General features: G+C 41.0%; 1 protein-coding gene across 6 annotated transcripts in view; it reads right to left on the bottom strand.

Annotated features, from left to right (window-relative positions):
* The window catches only part of Unc80 (unc-80 homolog, NALCN channel complex subunit), a 176,704-nt gene that overhangs the window by 13,212 nt on the left and 139,817 nt on the right, over positions 1-23,675 (bottom strand). For all 6 annotated transcript variants that reach the window (XM_035441010.1, XM_035441013.1, XM_035441011.1 and 3 more), the window contains 12 exons: positions 21,919-22,089; positions 18,634-18,726; positions 17,822-17,857; positions 17,257-17,475; positions 12,643-12,843; positions 10,398-10,521; positions 9,319-9,444; positions 8,096-8,219; positions 7,126-7,332; positions 5,290-5,474; positions 4,510-4,675; positions 3,060-3,239 (listed from right to left, as the gene is read on the bottom strand). In XM_035441010.1, coding sequence (XP_035296901.1) covers positions 3,060-3,239; positions 4,510-4,675; positions 5,290-5,474; positions 7,126-7,332; positions 8,096-8,219; positions 9,319-9,444; positions 10,398-10,521; positions 12,643-12,843; positions 17,257-17,475; positions 17,822-17,857; positions 18,634-18,726; positions 21,919-22,089 — 1,832 coding nt within the window. The remainder of the gene's footprint in view (positions 1-3,059; positions 3,240-4,509; positions 4,676-5,289; positions 5,475-7,125; positions 7,333-8,095; positions 8,220-9,318; positions 9,445-10,397; positions 10,522-12,642; positions 12,844-17,256; positions 17,476-17,821; positions 17,858-18,633; positions 18,727-21,918; positions 22,090-23,675) is intronic.

The raw sequence follows: 23,675 nt of genomic DNA, 5'->3' as shown, positions 1-23,675 counted from the left end.
TCAAGATGACCTCATGCTAAGTGATCTAATATTATTTGTTACCAAACCACATAAATTTCAATAATCAAATGGTGTTGTGCAGATGTATGCTAGCATGGAAGGTCACCTGATAATATTTAGAATATTCTAAGAGATATAGCTAATATAAATTTTCAAATAAAATTATAAATATGAAAATTGTAATACAATGATTTTAACTGAGTCTCAGCATATTGCCTTTGTAGTACATTTACAAAGAAGTTAAAAATATGGAAAACATGATAGAACACATTGACATTTGAACTCATATCTCTTAACATTTCTTTAGCATTTGTTTGCTCATTAGTCACATATTTTCTTCTAGTAAGCCTTTTAAATGCTGTCTGTAAATGCCATCTTCTGTAGGGGAAGCTGTAGCCACGCCTACTTAGGGGCTGGCTACAGGTGTGCCTTGCAAGCTTGCGAGGGCGTGGTCAGGGGATGTAGGCTGACTTCGTTTTCACTTTTGGTTTCTCTGCCACGCTGGCTGGCTAGGTCGCTCTGTAAGTAAGGCTTTTCCCTATTAAATACCCTTATATTTCTACCTGACTCCGTATTGGTAATTTCCCACTATATCTGGTGTCGAGGGCGTGGTCAGGCAACCTGTAGCCAGTCCCTAAGTAGGCGTGGCTACAGCTTTCCCTACAATCTTCTCTACAAAATTTCTTCTAATATCGTAGAGGACAAAGAGTATGTCTTTCTCATGTTTTTTGTTCTACACCTGATAGGTCTTAGTATGTGCTTCTATGATTGGAAGAACAGTTTCAATTAAAACAGTTCATAATCTTGCTTTCATACCATTTTCCATATAAATTAATGCTCACTCACATCACAGCCATAATGCACCATTTATTGGCAGCCTTGATCTCTTTGAGATAACTGTGATATCTGAGAAAGATATTAGCAAAAGACCACATGCCTTATGATGCCCACTCCCACCACGACATGAGTGTTTGATTCTGTTGAAATCTTCTCTACTTTTCTTCCATAATTCCTTCCTACTGTCCAGGCAAACTACTTATTCACAGAGTTGCCCGAGAATAAACGTAGTCCCGAGACTCACAGGGAGCATCATTTCCCATCATTAAAAAAATGTTGGTAGATACTATTTTATACATTAAAGAAAAGTAGAATTTACTTTATGTTTTGAACTAATATCAGGTCTTCCTGTTTATTTTAAAGTGCTCATTTTTGGTATTAGAATGTAGTTAGTAGTAGAGTACTTGCCAGTGCCTAGTAGGCATGAAACCCCAAGTTCAGTCCCCAGCACCATCAATCCCTAGCAAGACCAAATAATACAAGAAGCACCCTTTTGAATCAAAATATCAGGGACCCAGTGTGCTGGTGCATGATCATGCCTGTAATTCCTGCCTTTAGTGGTGGAGGCAGGAGGATCAGAAGCTCAGGTTCATCCTCAACAATATAGGTGATGCAAAGTTAGCCTGGGATACAGGAGACTCTCACCCAAATAAAAATACGTAAAGAAAAATTTAAGAGCAAGACAAACACGAAATTACATCCCATAACTGATGGAAGCAGATACAGTGACCCACAGCCAAGCTCTGAACTGAGCTCCTGGAGTTCAGTTGAAGAGAGGAAGGAGGGAGCATATGAACAAGGGGGTGTGTGGGGGGGCGGGTGTCAAGAGCACAGCTGACCCAAGCTAGTTGGAGCTCACACACTATGGACTGACAGCTGGGGAACCTGCATGGGATGTAACTAGACCCTCTGAATGTGGTGACAGTTATGTGACTTGATCTGTTGGGGCAGGGACTGGAAGTGGCATCAGCACCTATCCCCTGGTGCATTAACTGGCTTTTTAGAAACCATTCTCTATGGTGGGATACCTTGCTCAGTCTTGATACTGCGGGGAGGGGCTTGGTCTTCCCCAAGGAAGGCCTTACCCACTCTGAGGAGTGGATGGGGCATGACAAAGGGTGGTGGTGAGGGGGCTGGAAAAGGGGAGGGAGGGGGAACTGGGGTTGATATGTAAAGTGAAAAATATTTTTTTTAAATAAAAAAGAGCAAACTCCTTATCCTCCTCTCTCACACTGTGCTTTCTTGATCAATATTTTCTAAGAATTCAGGCTACAACTATGGAGATATGCCCATGAACAGAGACCAGGTGTTTGGTTGCAAGCTGTTTATAATATGATCTCCACCTTACATGACTAACCCCCAAACTAAATCTGGTGAAAAGTATTTTGACAAAGCACATTATTTCTTTTTTCCATCTTATATACCTAACTGTAGGGAGATATTGAAATGCTTTCGTTCATCTTAGTCAATTAAAATTCTAAGCTTCATTGCCATTTCCTCTACTTTATTTGATTCAGAGAGGGGCCTTTTGTGGGGTTTGTTTGGTATACAGGGGTTCTTAGATTTTATTCTCATCTTTAAAAGTACAACTTTCAATAAGCATTATGTAAGAGCATCTTTAAAACAGGAATGGAAATAACCACTATAATTTAAGAAGCCCTTGTGTGACAGAGACATTTAATGGAAACCCAGCAGACTTTTGCTTTTAAACCCTATGGTGCTCAAGCATACACGTGCAGTGTTTATTGATCTGCTAGCTCCCATTTTGAAACCGTTCATCTTTCTGACATGCATTAGAAATTCCTGGGATAACTGCATTATGGGAGAGTCTCTAAACTCTCTAAGTTGTTGCCCCTCAATCATTCTGCCAATTTTTTTTCCTGGCTGCCACAGACAGCTGGCATTTTATGACAACCATGTGCACACTGCCCACTTTTCTTTGACAAATGGAACCTGGTGAGCCTTGGCCATTTCTCTAGCCAGGATGCCCAGGAGAAAGAGGAATAAGTTACTTACTTACAACTTAAATGCCATTTTCAAGAAAAGGTTAGCTACATACTTCCTGCTCTAAAAGTCCAAGGATAGCAATTTCATTTTGAACCCTCTTTTAAAAAGACTGACAAAGGGGGCAGACATGGAAATGACTGGCAGGGCAGGCATCCTTCCTGGGCCCTTGCTAGCATGGACAGGCAGGCTGGTTGCTTGTCTAGATTCTTACTTACTTTCCTCATCCTCCTCGTCAGTCCGACTCAGGGTGTCTTGAGAAGCCTGTTGGGATGGTTCACTGTCCTGCTCCCAGACAGTGCCTGTGCCTGTGTTGGATCGGGACATGGTGGCCAGGCTTAGGCGGTAGGCAGAGGTGGACGTGCCCACAGTACTGATGGATGTCTTTCCTTGGTAGGCTAGGGGTTGAGATACCAAAGGAAAAGGGTGGTAAGGTCATGGCAAACAGAAATGTTTGCTTCAAAGTTCTCTCTCTCTCTCTTTCTCTCTGACTAACCAGTGTGTCCCAGACTAAGGAGTTTTAAGATAAAGTGGCACAAGAAATTGAGGTGGGAGGGGTCAGTATTGGCCACTGATGTACCCCATGAATAGCTTCCTTATGGAGGCCTGAGGTCCCTGCCAAGGGATAGGCTTTTGCATTTTTTTTTTCTCTTAGTGTGTTTATTTTTTATTTGGTTAGGCTAATAGGATACCAATTAATTTTGACTTGAATTGTTGCTTCCAAAGCCTTGGTTTTATTACTACAGCATGTGCATTGCCCACATAAGGATATTGGAATAATAAGAAAATTGATATCTTTTATATGAACCTAAAACCAAAATCAGGATACAATGCCAAAGAGTTCTCATTCTCCTTTTCTGGAGATTGAAGCATTGGAAACTTCTCAGCTCTGTGGTAGGGGATTTCATCAGACTCAGCAGAATGTCTGAATGGCCATGTGTAGATATCTCCAATGTTGCAAACAACAGTAAATACTCTGAGATAGCAAAGCAAACCCCAGTCTTTTACATATGGGTGATGACTGCCCTCTAATGGCAGACAGGGATTTAATTTCCTCATTCAGGAGTCCACTGTTCTATAAGGGCCCAGTAAGCAATGAAGACTCAAGGAAAATCCTAAAAATAGTTTGAAGTACCTTCCTCTTGTTAACTCTACTTAGCTCTTCCCCATTCCAATTTGTAAAACCTTAAGAAGGTTTAGAATCCACAAAAGAGACGCCTAGTATAAAATTACCTCACGGGCTTCACTTTCTCTGTGTATAAATTACTTAACCCTCCAAGTGCCAACTTCCTGCTTTTAACATTGGTCTTTGAAGGATACACTTTTCAGACACTTGAGTGGATTACAGGAAACAACATTTGTGAAGCCATGACAGATATTCAATAAAGTGAATGAAAGGATGTAAACACCTTTTCCCTTATTAAATACCTAAGTGCTTAAATACGAAAAAGAATACTTAAAAATATTTAGGAGAAGAATGTAACTAAATTCCCATGACAACTCTTTGATTGGTTTTATTGTTGGATGTGATCTTTTGGTCAAATCTACTGGTGTATCAAGATAGCTAGTTCAGACATGGTCTCCCCAAGTAGCGGTGAGCTGGGCATAGGATTCATTGTAGGCTGTGAATCCCATCTATCAGACTCAAGAGATACCCTTCACGCTTACCTGACCCACTGTGGACTGCCTCTTTCAGAATTTTCAGTTCGCTGTTGAACTCTGCAATAAGCGAGCTCTTACATAAAGGGCGGGGGATGAAGCGCCGCTCTAGCTGGTCAGCAATATGCTGCCGGGCAGAAAGTTCTTCATGGTTCTCGGCTGGTTGGGCCAGCAGCTAAAAGGAAGACATTGCATCCTCAGGACCCCAATTTCCCCATCTGTAAACTGGGCTAACTGCCATACCAACCCACTTCATAGAGAGAGGAAGAAAAGAAGGAAATAGTGGTGCCAGCACAATGTCACTGTTTTAGAGTCTCTGTCCCAAGAAACTGGGGCATGAGGACAACAAAGGGGTAAATAGATAAATACTGGGAATCACGAGGGGAAAAGGAAGCTGCAACTGTTCCTTTTTTCATGTTGATTTTAATAGTAGATTTCAGGTAATGCTACTGATACGGGAGAACATTCTCTGGAACATTCTACAGGGCCTGTTTTCTTCCTTTCTTTAAAAGGACAGAGGTGATGGATGGGATGAGAATAAGTTTGGCATACTTTACTAGGTGAGGAAGTGCTTTGAATGTGAAATACTCTTTGTATGCTTGCTTGGGGCTCCTTCCTGATCAAACATGGTGTTAAACAGTCTCTGCTAACTGGCGGCAGCATTTATGTGTTCTATGTTCCGTAGCACTGCCATCCCACCCTCTACCCCCATCAGCTCCCAGCACTCCTGCCTTAATAGAAAACATCAAGTTCACCGGCTATTTGTTACAGGAGTAGCACACTCCACACCTTGCACTGGATGAAAGGGCGCAAGAGTACGAAGATGGGTATCCGGGTGCGCACGATGAAGTCGAGGAAGTCCCACAGGGCTAGGCCGCCCACCTTCCGCAGAGCCATCTCCTTCACCTGCAGGCTCAGCCAGTACCACTGGCTTCCCAGCTGCCTCTCGAAGCAGACCAGAATAACCTTTAGGGCTTCAAGGCAGAAAAAGAGAAAAGGATCCTGAGGGTTGGGACTTCAGAAGAATCCTGCCCAAAGCCACCGCTGTGCACACAGGAAAAGTTCTAATTCATTAAACTCCATGGTTCTAGAAGCTTAACATGCACCCCTGAGCCAGTATTCCAGACATACCGGTAAAGGTATGTTGATGTGGACTAGAATACAGTTTTATTAAGTGCATTGAAAATTCCCATTTTGGAAAACAACAATGGGGTAGTCCACTGAACTAAAGAGGCAGTTGTAAGTGTGCGTATTACTAATGCTTTATGGTCCATTGTTGCTTTATGGAATCATCCACATATTACTCACATCCCCAGCTAAAACATAATTTAAAAAAATGAGAGAGAGAGAGAGAGAGACAGAGAGAGAGAGAGAGAGAGAGAGAGAGAGAGAGGCACAATAGCCGGATCAAGGAAGGAAATTAAAAACATCTCCATTGCACTCGGGAGGCAGAGGCAGGCAGGATCTCTGTGAGTTCAAGGCCAGCCTGGTCTCCAGAGCGAGTGCCAGGATAGGCTCCAAAGCTACACAGAGAAACCCTGCCTCGAAAAACAAACAAACAAAACCCTCCATTAAAAAGGCAGAAAGTGGAATGGAATGAAAAAGTTTCTTCTAGTTTTTGTCTTCCTGGTCTTACATAAAGAGCTCCCTTCCCCCTCCATCTCCTTTGTTCCCGACTTCACATATACTTCTCTGCCCAACTGGCTGCTGTTTGAGCATGTCTGCTTATGACTTGGGCAACCGAGCACCCAGGGCAGGCCCTGTCTATGCTCATTCCATTTCTTTTCTTTTCTTTTTCTTTCAAGCCTTACAAATGGTATCTTCCAGGCCCCTTCAGAATTCTACCTAAACACCCCATTTTCCCATACTCCAAACTCCAAGAACCTGTTTGATTCAGTGAGTTTGTGTTCGTCTTGCACTCTCCCACCAACATCACTTTGGTAACTGAAAAATATGTCAAGTGAGATGCTCTTTTACGGAGTCCCATTGTCATGCTCCTTATTCTTGGTGTCAATCCATGGGTCATCTACTTTCAGGGACACTGAGTGGCTGGCCCTCTATTACCCCATGGGAGGGCAACCCTTAAAGTCAGGGATGAGGTAATAGGGAGGAAGGAGTGTAAGTGGGGAGAGGAGTTGGAAGACTGTAGGAAGAGGGGGCTGTCCTCCCATGATTAAAGGTCAAGATGGAAATGTGAAGATAATGTCAGGGACACATAAGAAAGCTCACTGAGGAGATAATGTCCTGCAAGGCCACCATGGCCTACCGATCAGGATGTTGACTGCCAACTCCAAGGGCTGTATTTACACAGATGACAGACCAGTGAGAAACACAGTATGTACTACCTCACAGCAGCTGCCAAATCTGAGTGATCTTGCCGTCAATCGGAAAGAGGCAATCCTTCCTCATATACTCTAGACATCTTACGCAGACAACCAAGTAATTCAGATATTTCATATGTGAAAACACTCTTGGTCTTTTGACATGGATTTACTGAAGTAAACCAGCCACACAAGAGTGTTTCTTGCTCAAGTGGCTTCTTTAAATACCTTCTGAGCCCAGATAGATCATAGTAAGTACATCCATGGGGAGTGAAAAAGAGGAGGCAGGGGAAAAGAGACCCACCTAAGTATGCTGCCTGGCTGGTGGACTCAGCCAGCCCTTCTTTGCGCAAGTCTTTGCCTGCATCCCCAGGGGTGGAGCAGTGGGCTGGGGAGCTCTCCAGCATGAAGTTTTTGCTCCTGGATGTGCTGATGATCCGAGGGGGCAGAAGCACGTTAATGACAGTCTGCAGCAGTAGCTGTACCTCGGGCTGCTCCAGCCATGGGCTATCTGAAGTGCATTTTGGAAAAGGGGAAAGCATAACAGTCACAAGGCAGACTTTCCTTGTTCTACACTGAGCAATGCAACTTCTTCCAGTTCCAAACCAGAACGCCTAGAAATGTGGTTATTTCCCACCAAGTACTGATTCTTCCAAGGACAGCACAGCATTATCGGCACCTGATGGTCACCATAGCTGGCATCCAGGGGCTTGTGTTCCTGACCCAATCTCCTGCTTACCAGTTCATTCTCCTTTCTTTTGTTAAATATTTAGAATGTACCCGACCTTACATTTGAGACACTTTTTTTTTTCCTAAAAGAAAGGCCCCCTTAAAATTATGTTGGATTAAAAAAGAAGAAGAATGAAAATGTTTCTTAGAAAAAAAAAGAAGAAAGAGTAATGAGAACACATTGACAGTTGGCAGCTGCAGCATTTCTGCTAACCACAGTGGCCATATTATAGTCCAGTCACCTGTCAATTCTCAGTGCATTGTACTCAAGCTAATTAACATTTTCATAACTGAGATAATGTACTCTGCCCTCTGCTGTACTGAAATAATTTTACATAGGATATTTCTTCTAAGAAGTAGAGCAGAGAAACTTTTGTCCCAGGTCAGCTGGACCAAATAAAACTCCTATTTCCCAAACCCCACTTAAACCATTTAAATCCATTTCAATTGATGAGTTTCATGGGGAAAGGAAGAAAAGAAACAACACCCTGTAGTTAGAAAACACAACAACAACGATACGTTTCCTTTAGTTAAGTTAATCAGACCTTTGCTTCCAGATCCTACTGTGAGCACAAATGGGATGAGCAGATTTAAAAGCATCCCCTCCCTTCTCTCTTGATTGGTGAATGGGGAGATCACATGGCTTAAAGGGAAATCTTCTTTTAAAGCCTGTGCAGCAATAATAGAGAAAAAAAGATTAATTGATCACTGTACCCACTGTGTGCATTTGTTTCTACAGAGTGTCGGCGAAGGTGCCTCCCCGCTGGCTGCACCTGTAAACTATGAGTTCAAGTGTCTTCTTTGTGGCATATGAAGTTTGACCCACACTGATGCTTTACCACTGGCTTCACATAACAGAGCTATATTCCTAAAAAGACATTAACAGCTTAAGCAGTAAGTGAAGAAGTTTAATATAAGACCCACCTCATTTCCCCCACTAATTTTCTCCATGTGTCTACCCAGGAAAATGAAGAAAGTGGCAACTTGGCACTTTCTCCATTTGGGGTTATTTAAAAGTTCTTTAACCCCTGCCTTGGCCTTCTTCAAGTCAGGAAGCAATAAAAGGAAGAAATGAGTGCTCTTTGGATGTCATCTTTTCCCTTGTGCACAGTAGCCACCCCTCTTCATATGCTTTGTACATCTACCCATTCTTGGCATAAGAAGAAACCTGGTTGCCAGACAATGGGTAGGTCAGTTATGCCTTTATATCCAGCATATTCCTTCCATCACAGAGCTTTAAAACTGGGTGACACAGAGAAACAGTCATGGGAATTGGGATTCTGTACCTTTGTTAATAAAGTAGGATACGCGTATGTGTGTTTGAAATAATATTCAACTCACAATCACTAAAGAAAATAAAAATATTCAAAGTTTGGTAGTGACATGTGAAAGAATTTTATACTGTAATTCTTTCTGAAAACAATTTTAAACCAGACTTTGAATACTATTGCCTCTTTTGATTAACAATTGTGAGCTGATTAGCCATAAGCCAGTAGTTTGCACACAGCTTAAATGACCACAGTGGTTCCTGTGGTTGTGCCAGGACTAAATGACTCTGCTATTTTTGAGATCTCAAGAAGAATTACAGAAGCACAACTTAGGGCCATGCTCAGGGCTGAAGCTCCAAACCTATTAAGGTTTGGAGGTGTTCACACTTCTGTTTCACAGATTTTGCCCAGCCTTTGCAGAAAGAGAAAGAGAGAACAGCACGATGTGGTGCCTCCACCAGCAGCTTAATGAGCGTGACAAACAGGTAAGGCAGTCACACCTGTATCTGCAATGCTACAAGCCGGACAACAGCTGTGCTGAAGGGCAGAGGTGGTGAGAGATAAGGGCTGAGATGAAGAAGGGGTAATCCATCAGCCACACTGGAAGGTCCTACCACTCCCATCACCTGAAATACAAACAGAGCACATGACCAGCCTTGACTATTGCAATTCCATGCAACTGTAGTAAAGGAGTCTCATTCACTAATAATAATATTAACAAATTGAAGGTTGGGCATGTTATTTTCAGTCTTTTTCTTTTTCTATGGCCTCTAAGGCATGTAATGTCTGGAGTCAGATCAATCATTATATTAGACTCAGCCAAGGTTTTGTAGAATGTTGTTTACAGCTAACTATGTAGGTAATGAGAGATGAACTAAAACAACTATTCTAATTGGGAGACTGGACACTTACTTGAGGATTCAAAGGGGTGCAGTTAACATTCTTTGATGGAGCAAATACTGACAACAATGATGATGATCACAGCTCTATGTGCACTAGGCATTCCAATGACACACTTGTTGCCCAACTAGTTAAGCAGCAGATCCTACGGGATGATACACTCTAACGTGGTTTTCACACATTGTACAAAACCTCGTCAGGACCAGACTCTAGATATTACGTACATGGTGAAAATAATTTTTCTTTGCATAAATCCTAGACTGGCCAACTCATGGTGTTATTTGGCCCTAAAAAAAAAAAAAGGAAAACAGAGTCTTCTTTGTGTTTTAAGGTTCACCTCCCAAGACGATCTCAACTTCTAGCCAATTAATTGTGCAGACTCCAGCACCCCACTCTCCAACTGGCGGCCCTCAACTCTCAACGCAACTTGGAGGTGATTGTCAAAGTAGTGCATGGGAAGCAGCATTCCGACATCCTGCCTGGGCAGGGATGGGCCCCTGGATCTCCCATGTACCACCTTGAAATGTACCTCACTGTTTTCAGTCTCACCCGAGCCATCTGTTTGCATTAAGTTAAGTAAGGGGCACAAAGTGGTTGACCTGTAAATCTTCAGTTTAGAGAAATCAATAGCAGAGTTAAACTGTGCAAAGTTTCATAAGATTGCCACTTGGCTACTCACCAGATTGACACAGACATTGATCAGTGACCTAAGGTGAGGCAGGAAGGATATGATTGGCTGCCTCTGAAGTGTCAAACAAACCCCTTCAATCAAACTGCTGGCAGGCTCCCACTCAACCTGTCGCCTGGAATACAATATAGGAGCCATTAGCGCCCTGGCTCCCTTCTGGAGATAGTCTGAAACAAGCGAACGAGACAATGATCCTGGCATCAACTAAGACAGGACTTGTGCTGAGACAACAGAGTGCTTCCCACGGGATGACGTTTACCCATGTTGATCCAAAAGTACAGAGCACACTGGGAGGGGAAGAAGGTACTGAAAACGCAGCAGAGGCACACTCCTGCCCAACCGACTAATGAGACAAAAATCTATTGAAGAAAAAACAGAGATGATGAATGGATCACATTTTAAGGTCCCTGATGTCGTCTTTGAGAGGGGTCCTATACTAACATTTCAGGAGACATGAGAAATCTTCCAACAGAACAAATCTGCTCCCAGCTGCAGTTCTCAAATCTACTTATTAGACTACACTTGATACAGTCAACTTTCACACAAGGCTACTGGTGGGATTTATATGGCCTAAATCCTGTCAAAAAGATAAAATTGGAGGGAAATGGTCTTAAAAGTTCTCTTTGCCTTTTAGGAAATAATGTCTTGGATTTTTATTTTCTATGGTAGTACAGATGGTGGAACACACAATCTAATCAGAATAGCACAGGAGTTTTCTATCTTAAAATTGAATCTATTTTGTGGCTGTCCCAGTCTCCACGATTCCAAAATAAGTAGCAGGCTGGGCTCTGATGATTTGGAAATTATTTCTAAGCCTACATTTTCTATGAAACTGCAGCCCATACAATGAAAGAATGGAGATGTATCACAAATGAGGAAACACTGACATCCTGGATGCCAGAAGTACCCAGGTAATTCACAGCTTGGCTTCGGACAATACTTTGTGCTGAAGTGAGGTCACATGAAAGTATTAAAGACAAATCAACTGTATAGTATGTCATGCACCCCAGGAAAATTTCCCATAGCTGACCAAATCTGTGAATGAATCCGAAATTTCCTTTGGGAAGGTATTGTCATTCATCATAGGTCTAACTGTATGACAAATGAGCCACTTTATGGAGATGTTTAATATATTTAGATGTCAAAGTACTTAAGAAAAGTAATTTATTTTGACACACACTCATAAGGCATTTATAAATCTTAATCAGCCATTTACCAGCAGATGCAAATGTTCTACTGGGACTACTAAAGAAATAGTGCTTAAGAACAGGCATCTCCATGCTCCTGAAGTAAATGACCTGGATATAATGTCTAGACATTCATCAACCATGGTACCAAACATTATAAGAAACAGCACTTAGGCAGTAGCCTGATATTGCCCAATTTTGTTCTTCTGTACTCCTGGTGGCATAAATATGCACAGTGCTGGCTAATGGCTTTAAAATTTCTGGCAAACCGAACCTTAAGTACCACAGTCTGAGGCAAAGTTGTTTTGATTTTGAGTTTAGTTTTAAAGGATAGGAAAAAGCTCTCTCATTCATCCAAATTTGAAATTTCCGTTTAGTGGGTTTGTAAATGATACCATCTGCTTACCATGACTATAGTTTCCAAACTTGGTTCACATCTCCAGAAAGGCTAGTGCAGAGGCATCTGCTCATCGCAAGGGGATGAATGGGTATTTCTCAGGCCACCAAGAAGTTGCCAGGCTGTAATTGTGTTCATTTAGAACTCCATTGACAAAGGTGAATGTTAAGGTTTGATGTTTGTCCTGTGACTTTTTAAAACTTCAGTTTGGCTGGTAATAATAGAACTTGGAGCTTTTCTATTTTGCTATGCACCCAAATAAGATAACTTATTATATCAAATGTAGTACTTTTCACATCAAATTAATGTTTCTCCTCTCTGTTGTTAGCTACTTGTAAGGCATACTCTCTCTTACTTCAAAAAAGGATTAGGGATTGTTGAGTTCTTATTGAATCTATTTCTTCATTGCATCAGAGGAAGAACTGAGAAATGGACAGATACCTCCTCAAGATAAGAACACAAATTCCTAAAGAAATGTTATTTACACAAAACAAATCTGGCTACTGGGGGATTTACATACCCAATTATCTGTGCACAAATACCATCAGAAAACTTTTAACTCTTTTATTTAACTACTCATTGACCTACTATGTTTAAAATGGCAAATCTCTAACTGTGTGCTCTGTAGTATCTGGCCAGGAGGCCTCCTCACCTCAAGGTAGGCATCTTATGGATTTTGTTGAACATTCTATCCAGTCTCTTTAGAATGAGGATAAGGGCTGGCCTCACTGCCTCCGCGGACCAGTCGGTAATAGGTAGCATCTCCATAATGTAGCGCCGAAGGCCTCGGCTCTCCATTGTCTGGGTGTCATACGGTGCCAGCTTCAGAAGGGAGTGTGCTATTTCTGCCAGCCTAAAATTATTTGAGAAATAATGAGCAGGAAATGTCACAGTGGGACTATTTCTACACAGTGGCATGCTGATCATTTCATGCCTATCAAAACACCAACTTCCTAAGAACATTCTCCCCGGCACCCTTTATCCCTCAGCTTTCCTCACATATGTCAATACATGCATGTGCATAGTCATGGGAAATCACAGAATGTTTCAGAGAGTAAACATGAGGAGCAACTTAGAAAGATTAAGGATGGGCCAAATGTATCTAGAGAATGTCACTTCTTCCTGTATATGACAGGTCTCATGCTACCTAGATTGATGATGAACTTTTTATGTAGCAGAAAATGATCCTGAACTTCAAATCCTTTTGCTTCACCCTCCCAAGTGCTGGAATTACAGATATCTGTTACCATGCCTGGTTGTACATGGTGCTAAATTCCCAGAATATATAATTCTACACACACACACACACACACACACACACACACACACACACACACACACACCCAGCGAGGGGGGTCATAGGAAGGGAGGGAGAGAGATCTATTATTTAGAAGTCATACAATGGAAATATTGAGCTCTTCTTTTTCTCATATATTATCTATAACATTTTAATAAAGAGAAAGGCTGATAACAGCAAGAGAAGCAATTGAATGCTTGAAAGGATCTACAGGAAGACCCTTGACACTCTTTGGGTATAGCATCTAAGCTATTGCCTACCTCTCCAACGCTTGGATTTCATAGCATGTACCTTATGTGGCTAGCTCCACAGATGGGAGAACTTGTTACTGTCAAGGGAATTCATTCCACTTTTGGAGGCTGCACTGTTAGAAGCTGCTGGCATGTGAGGGCTCTAAGTTGTCTCCAATGTCCTCCTGCTAGACTTAATTATGGATGCACAAGTCCCACTCATCACTGTCATGGCAATCCTTCATGCCAAGAAATAGTTACCATCTCTTCATACTCACCATCTTTATTCCTGACTGGACACCACCGTCCTGGAAACTGTGTGTGAGTATAGGTGTCCAAAAGAAATGATTCAAATAGCCCACACGTGTGTATTGCTTATTCCTTTCTCATAATATTCCATGGGAAAATGACTCTTTCTTAGTTTGTTAGTATCCAGATAAAGGTAGTTTTATCCACATAGACTCTTCTAGAAACCTTCACCTTATCCCTGTGCATTCTTAGAAATTCTACTATAACACATAACCAGTCTAAACCAACTTGGGCTCTTGTAAACCATATTTTGTTGAAGAAAGTGAATCAATATGACTAAATGCAATTCCCTGATTGGTTGAATAAACGCTAGAGTTTAGCTCTCAAAAAAAGAGTGTATTTTAAAGATAGCTTTGAGACATGTTTGAAAAAGATCTATATTTAAGATTGAGAACAATATTTTGATATAGATATGAGAGAAAAATTATAGATTAATACATGAGTTTCTTCAACATTTGGTTGTGAAAAATGGATTAGTGGTGAGCCTATGAGAAAGTTTTTCTTTCATACCGTGTTTTCAATCCTATTTGCATGACACTATGTATTTAGATACATATTCTTGTTTCAAAAGAAAATAAAGTCACTCTGGTCCTTTTCCAGTGGGAACTCAAGAGTTCTTCTCATTGGGAAGGGAGGAGAAGATAAAGAGCATGGGGGGAAAGGTGGAGCAGGGGAAGGAAAGAGAGGCAGCCTGGAGGCAGAGGGAAAGGGGTGGGGATTGTAGATGCTACTGCATTGGGAACTCAGGAGTGGGTAATGAGGCAAAGAATTCCTTTTGAGCAGAGAGAATCTAAGCAAGAATATTTTCTACGGGAGTCTTGAAATCAATCACACATCGTGCAAATGCAGAGTACAGATTCTCCTAAAACAGCTTCTTAGCACTTTAGCCTGGTCCAAACTATTTGAGCATGTGTAGTGCATGTTATCTGGATGTCATGGATGTCATTCCCTTCCTCCTTTTTCAACTGAGTTTTTGTATTTGGGTAATACCCACTCCTAAACTTTTAAATATGATTCACAGTTCCAAAATTCATGTTTAGTTTGACTTACATTCTCCCTGGCCCTCACACTTAAATTACAAGAAACATCAATATATGTTGGTACTGTATCAATGCATTTGGATCTGCAGCCCACTCCCACCCCATAACATAGAACATCTATATTTAGTCAAAGAAACATACACTTGTCTTTTATTGGAAGCTTGTTGCTTAAAAGTACATTAATAGGGGACGTTTGTTTTAAATAATCTCTAGGCAGTGTAACTTTTGCTCTTCAGTAGATCCAGGCTGTGAAATAGCTGTCTTCTCACACTAACTTGGCTCTAGTGACAAATCACATAATGACAATATGTCAACTATTTACACAGTCATGCAGAACCAGCCCCTTTTCTATTATAAGGACGCTGTGGAGGACACTGCTGTTTGTACTCTCCTTTTCAGCAAATACCAATCAGGAAATATTGCTTGCTCTTTTATTTATATCTTTGTTTGTTTGTTTTTGTACAGAGTCTCCTTCTGTAACAAGGAGTTTCCTGGAACCATGAAAACTAAACTGGCCTTGAACTTTTGACCCTTGCACTTCAAAGCTCACTGATCACTGGTATCAATAATCATGACCAACAATATTTTTAATAAGTATTATCTCACCAAGCAACAACTATTTTATTTTATTGAAATTGTCACAACTGATCATAATTTACTAGTTGCTTTAAGATTCCATAAGTGTGACATGGAATTTATGGTTCATGAATAAATCTATTATTTCTTATTATTTTGTTCTAATCTTATCACAAACATATAATTATTTACATGCCAGTTTTACTTTTTCCTGACTCTCTAGTTAGTGTGTGCTTTTTATATAATATACTTAAGTTGCCTGAAAATGATGAATAGCTAATTATACAAGTGATTTTAGTACTTGCAACCGTGCTATTTTCTTTCCTGTCTCTTGAAATGGACTATGATAACCTTGAAAATTAGGGCTTTATTTTTTTATCCCTCATGTCTAATATAACATAGATCATTTTCATTAGTGTTAATGTCTTTTGTACCTTAAATCTACACCAAGCTGTAGTTACTTAGGGCTTTTTAAACCTTAGCAATAAGTGTTATCCTCTAGAGGGTGCTCCACGCCTCTCTGATGCTATTATTCCTTCCTTGAACTGTCCAAAGAAGAGATACAGAATATTCTACAGCCTCCCCCCCCCCACATAGACATGCACACAGATACACTCACACACAAAGAGACAGACAGACAGAAACAGTCACAAAGAGATAGGCACAGACATAGACAGACAGACAGACAGACACACACACACAGACTCAGAGAAACACAAGATGTATACACAGACACATACATAGACACACACACACTGACACATGCACACAGACACAGACATAGATGCATGTTGACACACACAGAGACACACAAGACAGACACACAGACATACATAGACACCATATTACACATACGCACAGAAACATGCATACTGACACAGACACATATACTGGCAAATATACACAGAGACACACTTTCACACACAGAAACACATATGCACATGCATACTGACACAGACACACACATGTGCACACACACACACACACACACACACACACACACACACACACACCCTCACAAAATGCCTATCAGTAGTAGTCACTTTATGACTCTGAACTGCAACATTTGTCTATTCACAGATCTCTGGGAAAAGAAGGGGAGGGTCTGAATAGAGTACTCAGTTGCCATCGCAACAGGTCCTTGAAACATTGCAGCCTTCTGCCTGGGAGCTGCACTTCTCAGTGTGAAATAATCTCCTCATCACTGCACAGTGGGGAGGCCTGGGCTCTCTAGCATGGCTGGGTGTGTGCCTACACCTCAGCCCTCAGCAGAAGGTGAGAGGCTGGAGGAGAAAGTGCTTGCCTCTGCCTCCTGCTTCTGTCCTTAGTACTTTCACCCAGCACTTTTCCCTTCAAAAGATCATTTTAAGAAATAGAAACAGAAGTTACTAATCAGGACATTGGTCTGTTTTGCCAAATTACAATTCTGTTTTTGGATAATTTTATAGCTATATTAAACATTCCAAGTAAGTCTTTGTGAATCAGGGAAGTTCTCTTTGAAGAAATTCATACGATTCTTTACAAACTGTTAGAAATACAGTGACTAGGTCCTCTGGCATCACATTTAAAAATCTGTGAAAACAGTAAATTATGGGCTGAATTCTCATTTTAAAATCATTTTCCCCTTTCTAGCTGAGATCCCTTTAATAGGCAAAATGTTCACTTTATCAGAAGGATCGAAATGGAATGTACGCAAGTCACAGGAAACACATTATTTTAAGTATCTCATTCATTTCCCCCCACAGTCCAGCTTGACACACACATACAGATGTGTGGTTTAAGCTCTTAGCACACACTAAGGCAAAGGTAGGTACCTCATGTGGGACTTCACATCCAGCAGCTCCAGGGCAGTGACCCGGGGTTCCCCAGCCAGATTTTGCAAGATCTTCAGCCTTGGCCCACAATGCTTATAGAATTCTGTGCAAATATTCAGCAGAGATTCCCGGGGCCTTCTGAATTCCTCTCGAGCAATTCGTTCATCTAGCTCTTCTCTGGGAAGGCCTTGTCCCTCCTCCAGTAAGTGAAGATTTTCCCTGGGGAATTGTGAAGGATTAAAGAGGGCTCTGAAAATGTGGGTAGGTGGTTACTCTGAGTGCAGGGTATCACACTGCAGAGAAATATGATCCCTACTGGGTTAAGGACTTGGTAGGCAGAACTCCACAGAAGCTCCTTTGGAGGATGAAGACAATTTATCTTCATAGAAGACCTGGCAGTGCCACATTGCAGTGGCGTTCCCTGGGCCATTTGCTAGGGATTTACATGGGAACAGTTTTGTCATGCATCACTGGATGGGTTATAGGGAATCAGAGTCCAGCTCCAAGGGCATCAGTCACCTCAGTGTGTCAGAAGGGTATGAAATCACAGCTCGTCAATCTGTACCTGATAAAGTGAAGCTTGGCTCCTTGCTCCTGGTACCTGCCAATCAGAAGGACATTCTGCATGAGCCTCAGAGCAAGAAGGGAATTCCTTGGCTGAGGCTTCCTAGAGACTTTTCATAGACAAAAACCCTTGGTGGTACACACTTTGATAAATGCAAATACATGTATTAACCCTGCAAGGTACTATCTTCTTTCATTTGGCCCCCAGATATACTGTAATTACAGCTTCCACAAGACTTGTTTCATTGTCAAATGAGGTATATAAAGAAAAATTTAAGGATTTATATGAACTCATGGAATATAGTCAAAGGAGGAAATTTTTTAAAAATCTTTGAAATCTGAGCCGTATTATTAAATACCATTTCTGTTTCATGCGGTAAGGGGGGGAGCATGGCTTATTTCTAGTATTTTGGAAACATGTGCTTTGTGACTGATTGATAATAAGAGCTGAATCTGAGACTGCTGAGGAAGACAGTGGCATTATGCAATATGGGAAGCAGAGGGCCTCTCTACCCTAAGGCCCAGTGAATCCTCTTGCCAGCTTGGAGTCCAACAGACCAACAGAAGTGCTACCTCATGAAGGCTGCTTGGGTTTCTCCTTGATAATTTTCAAAGTAACTCTGGTATTTTCTTGTGCCTATAGACTCTCACCCTCTTTTCTTGTCTTAGAAGGTTTTCCTCACAGATTTTCACACTTAATATTGTGGGTTCTTTTGTTTGTTTGTTTTTTTTGCTTTTTTTTCAGGATTCCTTTCATTCCCAGCCACCAAAATGCAACTGAGAGGCCACAGAAGCAAGGGCACAGCAAGTTACCTGGTGTTCACTCCAGATGACATGGTATGGTTGGCTGTGGTTGTACCCTTGTGACCTTGATCACTCCTGCTCATCTGTGGGGCTGTCATGGGCCTGCAATGATAACAATGGTTTCCAGAACAAAGAAACACAAGTAAAAACATTCATGAAACCCTCAGGCTGAAGCCTACCTAAGTAAGTCTTCACATCTTAAAAGGATAGACTGTCCAGCTTTGTCCTGAGAGGCCCTTTAAAGACAAGGTTGATTCCCAAGTTCTGTACACTCATCAAGGTTTAAGTTCTATGCCTTGGTTCTCAGAAGTAAACTATGACTCTTCAAGTAAGACATGTGCTCAAACTATAAGTGCTAACTGATAGTAAAGAGATCATACAACAGTTCTTCAGGTGGCAAGCAATCCAGCATTCTAGATAAAAGTGAGGCAACAGTAAGTCTGCACCAGAAATACTCTGTTTCTGAGAAATAATCACATAATGTAATTACTCCTTTAGTGCAAACTATACCTAAGCTCAGTTTCTGTAAAAAGTGAGTAAATTTCTATTTTAAGTCAGATGTTCCATAAGATTCAAATGATTTCACTTAATGTCTGTTGGGTCTCCTTTAGTATTAGATACAATTTTGCTTTTGTATTGGCATCTGAGGCACAGAAAGGATGCTGTAGGTTTTTGGAGTATTTACTTTGATGAAATCTTTATGCTCTACTATTATTCTGAATGCTGAGTATGATAACTTTCAGGAATGACAGCAGGTCATCTTTTTCCATGCCCCTGTGTGATAGGTAGAACTTAAAGATGGCCACCAGGTTTTAGTTTTACTTCACTGGTATGTTTAAAATTTTTTTTTCTGTCTGGGGACAGAGATTTGAAACTTGGGGATTCAATGCCTTATTATCAGCTTGGGGAGTGAAAGGGAGCATGTGAAAAAATAAGATGCCTTCTAAATGCAGAGTGGCTCCTAGTGGAGAGCCAGCAAAGAAATGGCTCAGACCAAAGTCACATGAAACCAAGTTCTGCAAAAAACTGAATGAGCTAGGCAGAGAGTTCCCCCCTGACCCTTGAGATAAGCATTCAGGCTGACCAATACTTTCATTTTTTTTCTTTGAGTCCCTGAGAAGACCTGATCCATCGTGGATGCTATTCCAGGTTTTGTTTTTAATTCTCTAACTTTTGATAAGAGTTATAAAATAGAAATCTAATATACATATAGTACATTTTGGTGATGCCCACGTAACTGTTAAATATCTCTTTTTATGAGATAATAAAAATTAGCAGTGTAGATATGAAAGGGGACTCTTCTTAAAAAACAAGAAACAAAAGAATGGACAAGAGCATGAGAGAGGCTTTCGGGGAGGGGGATAGAAGGGTGTGGTAGGAATGTGGGGGTGGGAGTAGTCTTGATACACTGCATACAGTGTAAATTGTCTAAAATAAAACTTAATTAATAAAACAACCCAATAAAATCAATTTTATTGTAGTTACTACTAGCCAATAAGACTTTCTTCTTTAGTAAATGATAGTAAATATCATTTACTAAATGATATTTAGTATTTAAAGTTACAAGACTTTATTTTAATATTTATTTTATTCCTGTGGGGGTGGAGATGCACGTAACATGGCATTTAGAGATAGAGGACAACTCTGTAGATTCAATTCCTAGGATCCAGTTTAGGTTACCAGGTTACCGCAGTAGCATTTGGGAGGTTGGTAACTGTTCCCACCTCTCAGGAGACAGGAGAAGGAATAGACTAAACTCCATCCTCTCTTTGGAAGCATCTTCTCCCAAGGCTTTCCTGAAACCACCAGCAAAGCTCTGGACTACTCACTGGAACAGCCAGTTTATCTGGTTTGTCCTGGCTCTCATTTCCACCTCTTTCTGTTTACTCATTTTGGGTGCAGATGAGCTTTTCATTGGCCCAAGACTTTGGTACTCTACTCTGCTTGCCTTGGTTGGCAATGTGGTTAATCACTGGAAAATAACCATCTATCACTATTCATGAACAATCATTCCACTCACTGTCACCTGCATATTACATCTCAAAATAATTGCATAGGGTCAGGATGGTGACTCAGTGGGTAAGGATGCTTGCCCCCAAAGCCTGACAAGCTGAGTTTGATCCATGGGGCCCACATGACAGAAGGAGAGAAATGATCCCTGGGCAGGGTCAGGAGTGAAATCATAAGCAGAATTTTTTGACAAAATGAGGATATACAGACCAACAGAATGGAATGAAGGAGCAAAGACAAAAACCCAGGATGGTCCCCATCAGCACCTTGGGGAAGGATACTTTTAGTTAATTTAGAGGGGATGGACAAGAAAGTCAGCCATGTGACATGTACCCTGCGCTTGCCTTCCCTGCTCTCAAGCCATCCTTTGGCCACTTACAGTCCCCAGCATGTCCTTCCTGCTCATCTCCTTTCACTTCTGCACCCAAGAATCTTGTGACAGGACAGCTTCTTGAACTTTCTTTAGGGCTAAACTCTGGTGCTAATGTGATTTTCCTCCCAAGATCTCTCTCTTTTCTTTCTCCTGGAATTACTTGATCCAATCCCATGACAAATCTTTTCCTTCTGGAATAGAGTAACCTTCTGAAGTTTATATTTGTTTGGTAGTTTCTAAAATTATCGTTAATAATCCAACTCTTTATAAATAGTAAAATAATAGAAGAATGCTTGGTTACAATTGCAAACAGGCTTCTCAAAGCAATTGAAGATGGTGAGCAAGATGGTGCAGAGTAAAGGTGGCTGGTCCCACGTCTGACAATTTGAGTTTGTTCCCTGGGACCCACATGATAGAAGGAGAGGATCATTCTTCATAACTGGTCCTCTGAATTGGGTGTGCATTCATTCTCACTCTCTCTTTCCTCCACCCCCTCTCTCTTTCTGTAAGTGTAAAAACTAAAACTTAATCAAGCAGCTAAATAAAATGTGGATCCAATCTTCATATTCACTAACGTGCCCTTCTATTAACGATTTCTTTACCACTGGTCTAAAACGTCCATGGTAACTCATCAAGTTATATGTAAATGTGAATTTAGTAAATGTGTAGGAAAGTCATCATTATTGCTCCTGCAACTATGAAGAGTACTTGGCACTCATTATCTGGATAATTTAGGGAGTATTTACAGTAATAAGCCATAAGGGGCTGAGTAGCTATCTCTAAAAAGATAGTTATCTGTAATCTGTAAACAAAGGTCAGGTTTTAGAGATATTTAGCCAACCAGTTTTCTCATCTTTTCAATGGACATATTTGGTTTTAGATTATGGATATCTATCTGCCTCTGAGATTACCTGGTGAGGACCTCCACACTGTACAAAAGGGCTTGTAGGGATGTGGCCAGAGCAGCTGTGGCAGCAATCTCCTCTCGGGCAGCAGGCACGGTCTCTACCTGTGAAGTCTGCCTCTTCATCTTCTGTAGGTAACATGGAACTAATGCCTCCAAGACCATGAGCATCTGAAGGCTGAAAGCAACAGAAAGAAAAGCAAGTCAAATATGATTGGGCTGTGTGATGTTTGGGAGCATGAGAAAGCCACTAGAGACGTTGAATTCTATTCCCCTTCCCACGCTGCACCAATGCAAAGCAACGAAGGCTGCTGAATGTGTTGAGTATCATTAACTAAGCACTTGGTAATGGGAGAGGAAGCCTGTCTTAAGGAAGCATATGAGACAAGTAAGAAGAATTTTTGTGCAAAGGGCCGAAAGAAGAGCAGACTGTTGGCAGGGTACCATAGACTTCCCAGAGTAAAAAGCTTCATTCCCCAGCAAAGCCTCTGTTTAGGAATGTGCTGGGGGTGACTTCTCAGCAGAAGTAATGGTGAGACATTAGATCCTTTTATAAGAAGCTGCTTTCAGAGGCTTAAGTCACTTTATAGCAAGAGTTGGTAGATGCTGTTATTGGCATGGGGTCTCGCAATGTGTTTTTACTAGAAGGAGTAGACATTACTCACTGGATAGGGTGCACACTTAGTGTAGCAAAGAGTGGCCACAAACCTCAACTTAAAGAGGAGATGGGAATTTAGTAGTCAGCATGAAAGATTGTTAGTGTACAACTAAACATAAATATTTTGTTGCAAGATTCACCCACTGGAAAAAAAAAGATTCACCCAACTGAGTTTAATTTCTTAAGCTTTGTGTTCTAAGAGACATTGCTCCATGGTTGATATTTCTGGAAAGCCTGGAACAATTGCATAATCCATTCTCTTCCTCAAAATATCAGGAAATTCTGCCATGTCTTTTTCAGCACTGAGAGTACTGCTTTCTGATGGGATAACTGCATAGAATCAGAGCTCTACAGCAAGGGAATGGATATTTTCAGAACTTGATGGACATGGAGTGAAAGCTTTGACACATTTTTAGGTTCTAATAACTCTGTGATAGCCTTTAAAAAGAGGCAAGAAAATGTATTTCCTGAAAAAAAAAAAGGATTTTGTTGTAGGCTGATGGTCCTGCTACAAAGGTTGGGTGAGATTTAAAAATTATTACAGGAGTCAGGTAAAAGCTAAGGTTTCTGGGTATCTTTTTTAAGGACCACATTTCTATAGAAGAAGGAATTTGTTTAAAGTCACAATGACATCATACAGCACATCACCAGAGATTGTCCTTTGCCCTCCACACGTACATACACCTTTATGAACACATGGACATGCATACACACACTCTCATACACATACACAAACACATACACAAACGAGCTAACTTTTCAAAGGTCTGATACCATTTCTTGTGTTGGAGAGGATGAGTTATGTATTAACTAGATAAGCATTTGCTAGTCTATAAGTAACAGATATTGCTGATGGAAATGGAAATTGACTCAGTCAGTTCAGGAACCCTGTTGGGATATCTATTGAAGCAAAGCATGCATGTACTTTATGATCTAGCAAAGTATTTTGACACACAGAAATGCTGATATTATGTGTGCATGAAACTACAAACAATCTTTGGCACATAATTTGCCCCAGCTTTAAACTGAATACAGTGTATATGTCAGTAGATTAGCTAGGGAAGAAATTGATGCCTTTAGGGCATAGTCACATAATGGAGCAATAT

This window comes from Cricetulus griseus, chromosome 2, assembly GCF_003668045.3.
Source record: "Cricetulus griseus strain 17A/GY chromosome 2, alternate assembly CriGri-PICRH-1.0, whole genome shotgun sequence".
NCBI classification, from domain to species: domain Eukaryota; kingdom Metazoa; phylum Chordata; class Mammalia; order Rodentia; family Cricetidae; genus Cricetulus; species Cricetulus griseus.
Note: the sequence above shows the minus strand (reverse complement) of the source record. Positions and strands in the feature narration are given on the sequence as shown.